This window comes from Borostomias antarcticus (assembly GCF_949987555.1).
Source record: "Borostomias antarcticus genome assembly, chromosome: 5".
Classification (NCBI taxonomy): Eukaryota; Metazoa; Chordata; class Actinopteri; order Stomiiformes; family Stomiidae; genus Borostomias; species Borostomias antarcticus.
In genome coordinates, this window is record NC_140238.1 from 11,235,114 (window position 1) to 11,250,113 (window position 15,000).

The window sequence follows — 15,000 nt, forward strand, 5'->3', positions numbered from 1 at the left end:
GGTTCAGAGCTGTTCCACTTCCGTATCTTGGTCATTCCAGGGGTGGTGCTGTGCGACCTGGTGGAGGAGGTGCAGGTTAGTAACCTGTGCATTATGTATGTGCATGTGACTGTTAGTGCTGTGTGTGTGTGTGTGTGTGTGTGTGTGTGTGCTGGTGTCGTGTGCTGACTGAGTAGACATGTGTTCTATGTGTTGTAGATCTATCCTGAGTAGTGTGTTTTATGTGTTGTAGGTATATCCTGAGATGGTGTGTGTTCTGCGTGTTGTAGATCTATCCTGATTAGACGTGTGTTACATGTGTTGTAGATCTATCCTGACACGTGTTCTATGTGTTGTAGATCTATCCCGAGTAGTGTGTTTTATGTATTGTAGATATATCCTGAGTAGATGATGTGTGTTCTATGTGTTGAATATCTGTCCTGAGTAGACGTGTGTTCTATGTGTTGTAGATCTATCCTGAGTAGACGTGTGTTCTATGTGTGGTGGATCTATTCTGAGTTGACGTGTGTTGTCTGTGTTGTAGATCTATCCTGGGTAGATGATGTCTGTTCTCTGTGGTGTAGATGTACGTGGACGAGCCCCCTTTGGCGTTCCCGTCCCAATACCTGATCAACAACATGACGGCCATCGTGCTGGGGGGCCTGCTGCTTCTGGGCTTCCTACTCAGCTACAACAGCGTCGACCTGCCCTCCAAGAGCAGCCTGAAGCGCTTTGTGAACAGGCGCAGGGCCACGGTGGCCACGGCCAACCCACAGTCGACGCATCATTAGAAACACACGGACATACACACACACACAGACACACATGCACACAGACACACGCACACACACACACACACACACACACACACACACACACACACACACACACACACACACACACACAGACACACACACGTTGGTCAGTTGCATGTAGGAGTTTTCTATATTCTGTTTGGAAAAGCATTAGATGCAATTGAGAAGCCTGTTGCTTCTCTCAAGTTTTTCTTCTGCACAATTAAAGTTTAATATTTTCACTTTACTGTGGTGTTTATTTGTGTTTTTGGTGGTGGTACAGTAGTCTTGGGCGGGGGGTGAAACCCAGCCGCGTCTACACGTTTCGCAACCCAGTTAAGCGATATTACCATTGAGTTTATGGTTAAGGGAGACCCTAACCCCTAACCTTAACCCTAACCCTAACCCTACACCTGACCCTCACCCTAACCCTAAACTCTATGGTGTTCTTGCTAAACTGAAAAGTAATCTCGCAACCCGGCCAGAAGGTGGCGCACTTTAGATCACTCATCTCCTCTGGGATCGCCCATTGGCTGTTTTCACTCTCGGTTTGAGCCAGCAGACAGCTCGGTTATTGGCTGGCCGTGCTGTCGCTGTTCATGCGGTTACAGGTTGACGGTGATGTGAGACAAACAGGCTGCGGAGCGGGCTAGAACTGGGGCTACCGGAGAGCACCTCCTTCCGACGGAAACATTTGTAAATCCGTTTTTCGTTTCTTGGCTGCGCGAGCAACACTATTCCTCGTCCGTTAAACGCCTCCGTGGCGTGAGCCCGGCGGATCCGCTACTTTGTAGTCGGTTCGCGTGGTCCGGTCGGATTGCCTGGCAACCGTGTTTCCCCTCCGGTCCAGCAGAAGTTTTAGTTCAAGTAAAATTTGTACCTTCGGCCTCTGGAAACTTGGCAGGCTTCTCTATATTGAGGCAACCGCTGCGACGTGGATATAACTCTTTTTAACAACGGAAATTCTAGTTTTCCGTCCCAGGCACCGGAGGTGCTGAAAGTGGTCCGTCGGGGCAGAAACAATAGTCCCAACGTGCGGTGGGGGTATATCGATGCCTGGCGGCATTGTTCCGCCCCGGGCGGCTGTGGCTGCGCTCGGCCCCTAGCCCCAGAGGAATGCCCAGCTGGACACCTCTCCTCCTGTTGTCCACTACCCGCCTGGGATTTGATATTCGGGTGGAATTATAGTCCAAAAGAAGTTCATCGAAATGGAGGTTACAGTGTCAGAGTTGATGAGCAACTTCATGGATTCGCCGCTGGTGGTGTGGGTAAGTGGGTCTCCCGTGTTCACTTGCAGCTTCTTTGGACTTTATGGAGATCTGTCAGTCTGCATCTCACTGGTTTGTTTCCCTGTCCACGGTCCACCCATATACCATTTCATTCTTAGCGCTGGTGTGTAATGGTAAAACAACTAAGCCTATTTTTACTAGTTAGGACTCACTATGTCCCTCCTACCCTAGTCTACCACTCAGGCGCTGCCAGACTAGTAGCCTAGCTATATACATTCTGTAATGTAGCCAGTGTCGTTAACAATATATCGGATGATACAAAGGCATAAATATTGTGTTAACTTTCTTAGATATTTAGAGATTATGACCAGTTAAACTATCACCATGTAGGCCTTAGACGTGTTGTTGATCTGTCACTATCTGCAGGCTACATGGCCCGGGCCGCATCCCAACAGTCTACTGTGGTCTCCTCTGACAAAAACACCATAGGGGCAGGTGTTTGAACAGTCACAAACTGCAGTCCTTTTTCTTGCCTCGGTGTAGGAGTAGCTGGTATAGAGGAGGGGAGGACGCCAGTGTGTAGGATTAGTATGCACCCCGGCTGGGGTCTGGGAGGTGGAGATGGTGGGAGAGTCTTGACAGGCCAAGAGGTGGAGGAGGCGGTGTGAGCTGACTGGTCAAACATTCAGAGTCTGAGGAATGAAACCTGCAGTACTTCCTGTGTGTGACCCTTAATTCCCGACCTCACTTCCTGTCTGCAGGGCATCTGACTGCTGCCGTTTGTTTATCTCAGTGGGACCCCACCTCTGCTGGGCCTGACCACACAAACACACACACACACACACACACACACACACACACACACACACACACACACACACACATCCATTTACAACACCTCTACAGCAGTGGCCTCCAGTTTCGTTTGTGTTGGCATGTATAATCTCTCCCTCCTGACCAAGTTGACCTGCTGACAGGCCAGTGTAGTGTCCAGACTAGCTGTGAGAGTCTGAGAGATAGCGACTTGTCTTGAAGGGTTTATCTGCCTGGGTTGGATTACTAGATCTGGATTAGATCTAATCCAAGACTAGGAGGGAGACACTGAAAGTAGTTTTTACTCCTGGATTTGGTCTGGGGAACTGTCCATGCTACAGTATATAATCCTCTTCCCCCTCTCCCCCCTTCCACTTCCTCATCCTCCTCTCCCCTCATTTCATCTATCCTCCCTTCTCTGCTCCCCTCCTCTCCCCTACCCTCCTCCTCTGTCCCCTCCTCTCCCCTCCTCCTCTGTCCCCTCCTCTCCTCTCCCCTCCTCTCTCCAGGTGAAGACGTTTGGTCCTCTGGGTTCGGGCTCAGAGGACAAGCTCTCCATGTTCATGGACCTGGTGGACGGAGTCTTCCTCCACAAGATCATGACCCACATGTGAGTAGGAGTATATGTGTGTGTGCGAGAGAGAGAGAGAGGGAGGGAGGGAGGGAGTGTGTATGGTATGAAAGAAGGAGAAGTGAGAGAGGTGTATGTGAAGGTTTATCATGCAGCTGTCTTTAACTCTCTACCTCTGCTCTCTGTAAACCACATCCTGCTGGGAGGCTGTCAAACAGTGTGTGTGTGCATGAGTGTGTGTGTGTGTGTGTGTGTGCGCCAGGAGTATGACACACAGGTCATTTCCTGTCTGAAAGCACTTTGATGAGTGGCTGAGAGAGGCAAGATGAACACGAGTGAGACTGAAACAGCTACACACACACACACACACACACACACACACACACACACACACACACACACCTGGACGGGAAATGAACCAGAGCTACTTGGGGTATAGTCGACTCGCAGGGTCAGCATTTCTGAGGCACCAGCAGCCTGACGGCACAACTTTTGAGCTGATCCTAATCCACCATCACAGAAAGAGAGCCACCGAGTGAACAGTCAGTCTCTACCGAACGGCACAAGGTGCACTCGATTCGACTGCCTTGCTGCGATGCATAGAATCAGCTCAAAAGTTACACACACGCACACACGGTATATCAAGTCAGAACAGCTACCACCATCCCACAGTTAACTCCCTCACCCCCCCCCCCGTTCTGTACAGCGTCAGTCCCTTTGTGTTCCTCCCAGCTGTGCTAACTGAACAGCCCCCCCCCAACCCCTCGCCCCGCCCCCCGCCCCCCCCCACCCTGCTGTAGTCCACGGTCCTTAACCCACTTTAATCAGACAGCCTGTCTCCCCAGCCTCTGCCTCCCCCTCCCTGCCCCCTCCTGCTCTACCCACCCCTCCCCACCACTCCACACAAAGACTAACTAGATTATATGACCACTGTTTAGACAATGACGGGTCTACATGTGGGATCCAGTCATGCGTGACTTAGCCGTGTTAATTAAGCTGACGTCACGCACGCCTGGTCATATGTTCATATATCACGCTGGGGGGGCGGTCAGAATGTGTGTCATGGATGGCATTTGGAGGACAAGTTTGTTTTGCTTGTTGGACACTCGCACGCACACACACACACCATTCTCTTGGCTGAGCCGTGGCCTAGACTAGACCGTTGAGCTCAGTTAGTTGTTGTTTTGTCACCCTGATTTACATATGTTTAGGTGGGAGGGGTCTGGGAAGTGCCAGCATGGCCCAGTAAGCTGGCCTGGCGCAGCTCTGGTACCCACGCATGCGTGCACGCACGCACGCACACACACACACACACACACACACACACACACACACACACACACACACACACACACACACACACACACACACACACACTAAACATAGCTTTAAGTGTTTTTTTTTTTTTTAGCACATGAGCCGGGAGAGGTTAATGATTATTGTGGCTGTGAACTATGGAGATGGGAGCAGACGTGTGTGTGTGTGTGTGTGTTGCTCTCACCAGCGTGTTGTGGTGAGCAGAGGACATGTGGGCCTGCCAGAGGGCTCATTAGCCATACTCAGCAGAACACGCATGCAGTGGTGTAAATCAAACATAGAAAATCCATAACAACCACCATGACAGTGATAATAACTGCCCTAGAGGGGCTGGGCTGCGGGGTGGGGTTCTGTGTCTGTCTGTCTGTCTTGATGTGTGTGTGTGTGTTTGAGGGGGGAAGGGGGGTATCTAGAGAATTCCAGGCCTCCACTCATGTGTGGAGGTTTAATATAAACAACACAAACTAGCCAATCACAGAGCATTACACCTGCTGCTATGGGAAAGACAGGGACCTCCTGCAGAGACCCACATCATTCACCTGTGTGTGTGTGTGTGTGTGTGTGTGTGTGTGTGTGTGTGTGTGTGTGTGTGTGTGTGTGTGTGTGTGTGTGTGTGTGTGTGTGTGTGTGTGGACTGCACAGCCCCATAGTATCTATGCTCTAAATAATTAATCACCACCAGTAATCCCTTCAGCTCCAACGCACATGCACACACACACGTTTCATGTGTTTGAGGTGTCTTGTGTGTGTTTCCATAGAGACCCCAGTCCGACCAATCAGCGTGTGAACAAGAACGTCAACAACGATGTCAACCTCCGCATCCAGAACCTTAACACCGTGATTAGACACATCAAACACTACTACCAGGTAACACACACACACACACACACACACACGGAGACAGGGAAAGGTTCTCGTTTCCTGGCTGACCTCCCTCAGTAACATTCCTTCCTCGTCTCCACAGTTTCCCAACTGCAAACTTCTCTCAGTCTTTCTCTAACACACATATACACACATCACACCCTTTCAAATGCCTTCGGACGGGTCCAAAGTCTGACGTGTGTGTGTGTGTTTATGGTGTTTCCCACTTAACTGTTATCACCACAAATATGGTGCTCTCTCTCACTCTCTTTCTCTCTGTCTCTGTGTGTGTCTCTCTCTCTCTCTCTCTCTCTCTCTCTCTCTCTCTCTCGCTCTTTATCTCCCTGTCTCTCTCTCTCTCTTTCTCCCTCTCCTCTTTTTCTAAGTGGGGTTTTCTGTTCTGTTCATCCTGTGTGTGTGTGTGTGTGTGTCCCTGAGGGGCTGTAGAGGGGTTGTTAAGTTGTGTAAAGGAAACAGGCATATTTCGTCACATATAAAATCAAGAGACTACACATATAAACTCAAAGTCCCTACAGTGCCCGTCTGTCCTACTCACTAGAAATACTCATGACTCTGTGTGTGTGTGTGTGTGTGTGTGTGTGTGTGTGTGTGTGTGTGTGTGTGTGTGTGTGTGTGAGTGGCACATGGAGCCCCTGTCTTTCTAGCTGGTGTAGTTGATCAGGAACAGATGTGTTGTTTTTGCTTGTGCTGATCTGCTGACTGTTGGGGAGGCAGTGTGTGTGTCAGGGGGTGGGTCCTGTCCCTCCCTGAGGGGCTGTAGAGGGGTTGTTAAGTTGTGTAAAGGAAACAGGCATATTTCGTCACATATAAAATCAAGAGACTACACATATAAACTCAAAGTCCCTACAGTGCCCGTCTGTCCTACTCACTAGAAATACTCATGACTCTGTGTGTGTGTGTGTGTGTGTGTGTGTGTGTGTGTATGTATGTGTGTGTGTGTGTGTGTGTGTGTGTGTGTGTGTGTGTGTGTGTGTCAGGGGGAAGATGGATGGGTGTGTGTCCAGCCCTCAGGTTGCGTTAGAGGTTATGTGTGTGTCTTCTGACTCTAATGTGCTTCTAGAATACTGCTGGGATTCTAAAACTCTGCTCTGGTTAACTTTATAATGGTTTTCACACTGCATATTCTTAGCCTAGGGCTATCCACTCCACTAATGTCTACATTCGAATGATGTGTGACTATGTCCAGCAAGCTGGTGTTATGGGAGCCATCTCTATGGCGTGGACTCGGGTCACGAGGACGTCCAACCAAAACATTTGTGGACATAATTAAGATGGATGTGGGAGTGGAGACCACCAATGAGATTGCCAGGTGTGTGGAGGACCGGGATAACTGAAGACAAAAATGGGAGGCCGTCTGTGGAGGACCCGATGATGATGAGCATACTCATTAAGAGCAAACAGCAATGTTAGTGTGCTCTGAATCTGTACTGACTTTTCCGACCACTCAGAAACATTGCTGTTCCCGCCTACGACCAATTCAATCTTAAAATCTTACAGACATATTATCGTAATAGCGCCTACTGTAATGACATGATGAAGAAGTCGTGTGATTGGACAACAAAAACGTGATGCAAAATCCATTGTTTACTTTAGCCCAGTTTCACACTGACACCTTTCAGCCCTGTGTTTAGTGGATTTTGGGTGGATAACCCCGCAAACCCGGGGTTAACATGCTCCGGAGCAGGGCCAGCAATCCCTAGGCTAAAGTCAGGGCCTGGATGGTGCCAGTGTGAAAGCTTTCTTAGGACTCTTTCACACCTACGTTGTTTAGTCCGGACTTTCAGACTTTCCAGTTTGATCCGAACCAAATTGACAGCTGTGAAACCTCCTGGACCACGGTGAGCGGATCAAAGACTCGGTCTTTGGTCTGACCTCAAGAGGTGGTCTCGGCTCGAACCAAGGTTCGCTGCTGCCTAATGTGAAATCAAAGCTTCGCACTTTTGGATCAGTGTCAAGTATAGGGAGACGTACCCCCATGCAAGCGATGACAACATAATGTAGGTCTGCCACCAAAAATCCTTTGGTCCGCTGGTGTGAAAGCGAAAGTTATGGAACTAATCAATAAAAAATGACAAATGTGAAAGTTCCAAATGGGATTGTGGTTCGGACCTTGGTCTAGACCTTTAGGTGTGAAAGTGCCCTTAGCCTGGGGCTAACGGCTCCCTTAGCCTGGGGCTAAGAAGGTTCTAAGAATGTGTTTAGCCCTGGGCTAAGTGCAGTGTGAAAAGCCCTAATGTGGGTCTATGACTCGAATGAGGCTCTAGAACTGTAATGTGATTCTAGAACTCTTTCTACAAATCTGCTGGACCAACCAGCGGTTGGACCAGCTAAGGGCGCATTGTGGAGACGCTGTCTGGTCAGAACAGTGAGGAGGGTTCAGCTGACCACTCAAGACTCCTGCCCCACACTGGCACAGAAGGCCAGAGAAGATAAGGCTGGCATTCAATTGTGTGTATTTGTGCGTATGTGTGTGCTTGTGTGTGTGTGTGCGTGCGTGCGCGCGCGTGCGTGTGTTTTTACAAGATCATAGCCATCCATCTCACCATTCCGTGACTGCTCTTTGAAGTTGTTGGCTAAGCCATAAATCTGCTGCAGCATCAGAGAAAGTGTGTGTGTTGGCGGTGTGTGTGTGTGTGTGTGTGTGTGTTTCCTGAGTTATTCAGGAAGTATTATTAGATTATTTCAGTATGTGTTCAGATTGTGTTTATAACTCTGCACAATCCTTATCATGACATGCCCTAGAAATCCCCTTAACCCCCTTCACTACACCCCACCCCTGTACTAACCCCTACAGTAACTAACCCACTCCTGTACTAACCCCTACAGTAACTACCCCACCCCTGTACTAACCCCTACAGTAACTACCCCACCCCTGTACTAACCCCTACAGTAACTACCCCACCCCTGTACTAACCCCTACAGTAACTACCCCACCCCTGTACTAACCCCTACAGTAACTACCCCACCCCTGTACTAACCCCTACAGTAACTACCCCACCCCTTTACTAGCCCCTCCAGTAACTACCCCCCGTACTAGCCCCTACAATAACTACCCTCCCTGTACTAACCTCTACAGTAACTACCCCCCCTGTACTAACCCCTACAGTAACTACCCCACCCCTTTACTAGCCCCTACAGTAACTACCCCCCGTACTAGCCCCTACAATAACTACCCTCCCTGTACTAACCCCTACAGTAACTACCCCCCGTACTAGCCCCTACAATAACTACCCTCCCTGTACTAGCCCCTACAGTAACTACCCTCCCTGTACTAACCCCTACAGTAACTACCCCCCCTGTACTAACCCCTACATTAAATACCCCCCCTGTACTAACCCCTACAGTAACTACCCTCCCTGTACTAACCCCTACAGAAACTACCCTCCCTGTATTAGCCCTTACAGTAACTACCCTCCCTGTACTAACCCCTACAGTAACTACCCTCCCTGTACTAACCCCTACAGTAACTACCCTCCCTGTACTAACCCCTACAGTAACTACCCAGCCCACCCACCCAGGCTCTCTGTGGTGTTCAGTAATATGAGGGTATAACTGAGGCTGATTGCCACTCTGTGTGTGTGTGTGTGTGTGTGTGTGTGTGTGTGTGTGTGTGTGTGTCGGGGCTGGGGGGTCACGGCAGCGCCCCAGTGGGTCTTGGGGATTAACCATACAACTGCCAAATCCTCCTCCTGATTTAATACATTCTCCAGCTTAGCATGGATCAGCCTGGCCTGGCCCAGTTAGCTGTCCCTGTCTACCCAGTATGGCCAGTAACGGACATTCTTCTGCAGCAGGTCAGGACTCAGGAGAGCAGGGAGGGGGGTGGGAGGGTACCGCCTGGCGGAAATCATCTCTCCTTTCTCCACTCCCTCTTTTCTCTCCCAATTAGATGATGATGTCCAAGGGTCTCTCTCTCTGTCGTTCTCTCACTCTCTTTCTCTGTCTCTCTACCTCTCTCTCTCTCTCTCTCTCTCTCTCTCTCTCTCTCTCTCTCTCTCTCTCTCTCTCAGTCCAGTCACCAGAAAGCCCTCCCTGATGGAAGACAATAGGGCGCATGGGGGAGGGTAGAGTTGAGGGGGTGTTCTCTCCCCTCCCAGGCCTGTGGTTGGGTTGTGTGTGTGTGTGTATATATGTGTGTGTGTGTGTGTGTGTGAGTGTGTGTGTAACCAGACACCTTGCTCGCTCATGCTGTTACAGGAGACGCGTGGAGTCCCAACTATCTAGAACTCCTCATTCCTCGTCTTCTCTCTTTCTTCTATCCGAGCCCTTCTCTCTCTCCTTCTCCTCTTTACTCTCTACATTCTTCCTCTCACCCCTCTTTCTTTTCTCTCAGATCCCTTGCTCTCTTCCCTCTCTTCCCTTTTACTAGAAAGGCAGGAAACTCCCTCCTGAGCCTGTTGCCGTGGGAAACGGCAGAACAAAGCCAGCGGAGCAGAGATGTTAGTCTCAACATCCTCCACTCTATCACTGTACCAGCAACCTAGATTACTGCTTCCCACTCTCTCTCTCTCTCTCTCTCTCTCTCTCTCTCTCTCTCTCTCTCTCTCTCTCTCTCTCTCTCTCTCTCTCTCCTCTACTCTATCACTGTACCAGCAACCTGGTATGAACCTAGATTGCTGCTGCCCAATCTCTTGCTGTGTTTTTCGATTTTCTACGTGTGATGACATCATACCCCAGTTAAAAGCCTTTGTAGTTCTAGCCAAGTTAGCCATTGTGAGCAATACCAGTTGATAACAACACACTGTGCTATTTTGGGCATATGAACACCGTAGCAACATTGTCCACAGGTAGAATTTGGATGGTTCTGTGTGTACGACTGATTTAATAAGACACAAATAAGACAGAAGTGCTACGAAACAGTCTTATTGCAGCTTTCACTTATTGTTGATTCGCGGAGCAGCCATCTTGATTTGACATCAGCAGTGTGGTTGTATCAGGTCGGGGTAGCTGACGGGGTTTGATGGCGATTTTGACTTCGGATGTTTTCTGATACAACTGCAACGGCGCGTCTCTCTCTCTCTCAACATCCTCCACTCTATCACTCTACCCAGCAGCCTAGATTACTGATGCCCACTCTCTCTCTCCTCTCTTCTCCTCTTCTCTCCCTCTCCTCCTATCTGTAGATCCATAATACATACTAGCTGAGGCTGGAAAGATCTGTGATCATGTGTGTGTTTGTGTGTTGACCTTTGGGCTAGCTTTGTTGACCTTTGGGCTCTTTGTTGACTGTGCCGTTGGCCTAACGGCCGTTGGCCTGTCGGGGTAGGACAGCGACACGCTGTTCTAGTTTAAGTATGTGTGCGTCAGTAAGTTTGGGGACCAAGTCTGCCACATGCGCTGCTGTTTCACTCTGTTACTGGATACAGAGCAGCATGTTTAGCAGACCTGCCCTCCAAGACACCCAGCTATTAGAACAAGATGACTGGAAGAGGGGACACGCGCACACGCACGCACGCACGCACACACACACACACACACACACACACACACACACACACACACACACACACGTGTTCATGAACACCGCTAGGGGGGAGAGGGATTGGGGAGGGAAGGGGGGGTGAGAGGAGAAGAAAGGAGAGAGAGAGAGAAAGACAGAGTCATCGCTCTGTCAGGAGAAAAGAAGACGACAGAGGAGGGGAGGGGGGGTTACCATGGAGCTAGGAATGTCCCTTTCTAGTCTGCTGCTTTATTCACACACGCACGCGCACGCACGCACACACACACACACACACACGAACACACACACACACACACACACACACGCACACAAACATACATGCACATACACACACACTGTGTGTGAAGTGTTAGGTCAGCGGTGCAACAGACGGTTGCTAGGTTATAACCGCCAACCCTCCATCGTAAGCCCCCGGTTTGTTTATGTCAGTGGCAGGTGTCTGCGGTATCTGATTGGTTGCACGTCACATGCAACAGGAAGTGTGTTTTTCTATGTTTTTTTCCCTCTGACACACTGCTTTAATCCTGCTCTCTCTCAACTCAGCATCCCCCTCACACGCACACACACACACACACACACACACTGCTGGGAGAATGTGGAGTAGTGGGTCAGATTATCAGGGAGCGAAATGGGCTGGAAATATTGATGGGATTGACAAGTGCTTTCACTTCCCTCAAGCACACACACACACACACACACGGCAGGGAGAGTGTAGGTGGTGTTAGTGGTATTGATCATTGATCAGTCATGTGAGCCCAGTCTGCCAGCAGGCAGGGTCAGGCCGTCCAACCTCTAAATCAGCCCCCGGAGCATGGAAACACTCAACACTCCTCTAGTACTATTGGTCCTTTCTGTGTGTGTGTGTGTGTGTGTGTGTTGTGTGTGTTGTGTGTGTTGTGTGTGTGTGTGTGTGTGTGTGTGTGTGGGGGGGGGTAGGGGGTAGGGGGCTCTCCCTCCTCCTCCTCCTTCCTCCTCCCCTTCTCCTCCTACCCTCCTTTCTGCTCCTCCTCCTCTCCCTCTCACCCTCCTCGTCGTCCTCCTCTTTTTGGAGTCTGTGGGAGGAACAACTCCCGGGCCAGAGCAGGATTTGAACCCAGGTCCCTATGGGGAATGTAGATGTGTAAGAGGGGGTTTTCATTTTTCATTAACCTTTCGAGAGCGATCTGGCCAAGAATGGCGGTGGTACAAACAGTTCCATACACACTCCCAAAAAAACAATAGATCAGCTCAAAAGTACCACACAGTACAAGTGCAGAGAAGCCTGAGGGTGCTGGTCTCACAGCCTTGAGGTGGGGTCTCCTCTGATGTATTGACAGAGCTCTCTGTTACCGGGGCAGCAGGCACTGCAACACAGGACAGGACAGGAAACGGAGGGATGGAGGAAACAGGAAATATGTTTTTGGCACCAAAAGGAAAATTCCTCCACTCCTGGTGAGAAAGACATGTGACCTTTTGCCCTGCTGCACTGCAGGGGAGGAGAGGGGGGAGAAGAGGAGGAGGAGAGGAGTGGGGAGAGGAGAAGTTAGCACCTGAACCTGAGCTGACCTTCAGGTATAATATATCTGTTCTCCTCATCTATAATGGAACCTGGCCTCCCTACGTGCGTGCGTGTGTGTGTTATGAAGGGGTCTAGCCAGCCAGCTAGCAGCTGACCTGCGCGGTCTTTGCTATGCATCAGAAAACTTGCCAACACCCGCAATATACTGTTACTCTGGCCTTCACAGATGGTAAGCCGATCATCAGTGTGACACATGCACACACACCACATGCACACACGCTATCTAAAACGCACACGCAGACGCTCCCTCTCACACACACACACACACACACACACACCTAGCTACACACACACACACACACACACTCTCTCTTATACACTCTCACGCACACTCTCTCACACACAGCGTCTCATCCGAGGGCTCTTTTTTCTGCCAGGTGAGGTAACCGACTGTAACCTGAGAGCTGACAGCTCCACGGTAACCAGCACTGTAACAGCCTGAAGCTGACAGTAACATGCCTGCTTCACACATGACCGACTTGCACAGCCCGACACCAAGAGAACCACACAGAGGAGCTGCTAGCCTGTTGAATGGATGGATGGATGGATGTTTGGATGGTTGGACGAACAGATAGACAGATAGATGGATAGATAGATAGGCAGACAGACAGACACAGACAGACAGACAGACAGACAGACAGACAGACAGACAGACAGACAGACAGACAGACAGACAGACAGACAGACAGACAGATAGATAGATAGATAGATAGAAACATTAGATTCGATTATAGATGTTCTCCCCGTGTTCGCAAGAGTTTCCTCCCAAGAGAACCCAACATGAAAAACATGCAGAAGAAAAGATGCTCTTCAGTCTGGTCCCTGACCAGGACCTGGACTGAGCACTTGGACTTGGTCCCCGGATGCCATGAACGATGGCTGCCCACTGCTCCTGGCTGCCCCTGGAGGAGGACAGCTTGATTGAGAAATGCAGAGGACAAGCTCCACCGGCAATCCCAGAAAGTTACATGTGTGTGTGTGGTGTGTGCTGTGTCGCCTCTCACCTGTGTGTACTGTTTGTGTCACCATGTGGTGGATTAAAAAAAAACATCTGTTTCTGTAATTAGATCAACTTTTATTTCTGAATTCTTTTGTTGCAGCAAGTACACACAATAATTCAAAAGACATGACAAAAAAGTAACATTATGAACAGAAATGTACAAAGGGGCATTACAATAAGACACAAAAGGGCACAATACAACAGCATGCAAGATGTACAACATGTACAAAAATATACACTAATTCTGTAATCAATAAATAGTAATAAGTGAAACTGTAAACTCACTATTCACAATAATACCTAGTAATAGCTGTCGGCTATTCACGATAGTGCCTAACAGTAACTAACTATCTAATACTACCTGTCCTGACAAGAAAGGACTGGTTCCAGAGCAAGCCGTCCTAGCAGCCTCCAAGCTGGCTCAGGTCCATAGCGTCCAGCCGGTCAGGGGATGTATTGAACAGTCTGATGGTGTCTGGTAGGACGGACCTACGGAAGTGCTCTGTAGAGTCACCGACGTGTACTTGTATGACTGGACAACATCAACCCCCTGAATGGAAACTGGGGTCTAGTCTGTTACAGCCATATAATCTGTTGAGCAGGTGCTCTTCATATGACTGGCCATGTGTAGAGCTGATGGAGGACTGGCCTGACCATGCAGACAGGGTTCTGTCCGCTAAATCACTCCTGGCCTACGCAGGTGTGTGTTTGTGTGTGTGTGTGTGAGTTTGAAGGTAGATAGATGGGTATTGATCTGTGTATAGGCATATAGCTTTTATTGGGGGGTGTTAAGACCAATAGAACATGTCAGGTCTTGTCTGCTGTGTGGCTGTGTGCGTATGTGTGTTGCCACAGCAGCCATTGTCCCACAGGTCAGGTTCCTCTACACTGCTACACAGGTTCACTTCTGAGTAACACGTGTGCGTTTTCCTGCTTTTGTGTGTGTGTCATTGTGTTCATGTGTATACAGTATGTGTGTGTGTGTGTGTGTGTGTGTGTGTGTTATGATTAGGCTAGCCCTCCCTCTGTCTGTCTGTATATGTATGTTTGTCTGTCTGTCCTCTAGTCAATCAGTTCATTCCTGTTCCCACCTCGGTAGTTTCCTGTTGACCTCTCCATCTACAGTATGTGACCACCAGGCCCTTTCCTTCCTGAGTTAACCCTCTCTAGTCTGGGGTTAGCCAGTCCTCTGTGTCTCTAGTCTGGGGTTAGCCAGTCCTCTGTGTCTCTAGTCTGGAGTTAGGCAGTACTGTGTCTCTAGTCTGGGGTTAGCCAGTCCTCTGTCTCTCTAGTCTGGGGCTAGGCAGTCCTCTGTCTCTCTAGTCTGGGGTTAGGCAGTCCTCTGTGTCTGTAGTCTGGAGTTAGGCAGTCCTCTGTGTCTCTAGTCTGGAGTTGG

At 49.6% G+C, this 15,000-nt stretch overlaps 2 protein-coding genes across 2 annotated transcripts in view; both read left to right on the forward strand.

The window, feature by feature from the left end:
* Positions 1–770, forward strand: part of LOC311309572 (cation channel sperm-associated auxiliary subunit beta-like) — a gene marked incomplete at both ends in the record, with an annotated part of 41,196 nt that extends 40,426 nt beyond the window's left edge. The window contains 2 exons of the mRNA XM_084438902.1: positions 1–75; positions 564–770. Coding sequence (XP_084295028.1) covers positions 1–75; positions 564–770 — 282 coding nt within the window. The remainder of the gene's footprint in view (positions 76–563) is intronic.
* Positions 771–1,450: 680 nt separating this feature from the next.
* Positions 1,451–15,000, forward strand: part of ccdc88c (coiled-coil domain containing 88C) — a 53,782-nt gene continuing 40,232 nt past the window's right edge. The window contains exons 1-3 of the mRNA XM_084437970.1: positions 1,451–2,041; positions 3,325–3,425; positions 5,462–5,570. Coding sequence (XP_084294096.1) covers positions 1,982–2,041; positions 3,325–3,425; positions 5,462–5,570 — 270 coding nt within the window. The 5' untranslated portion in view covers positions 1,451–1,981. The remainder of the gene's footprint in view (positions 2,042–3,324; positions 3,426–5,461; positions 5,571–15,000) is intronic.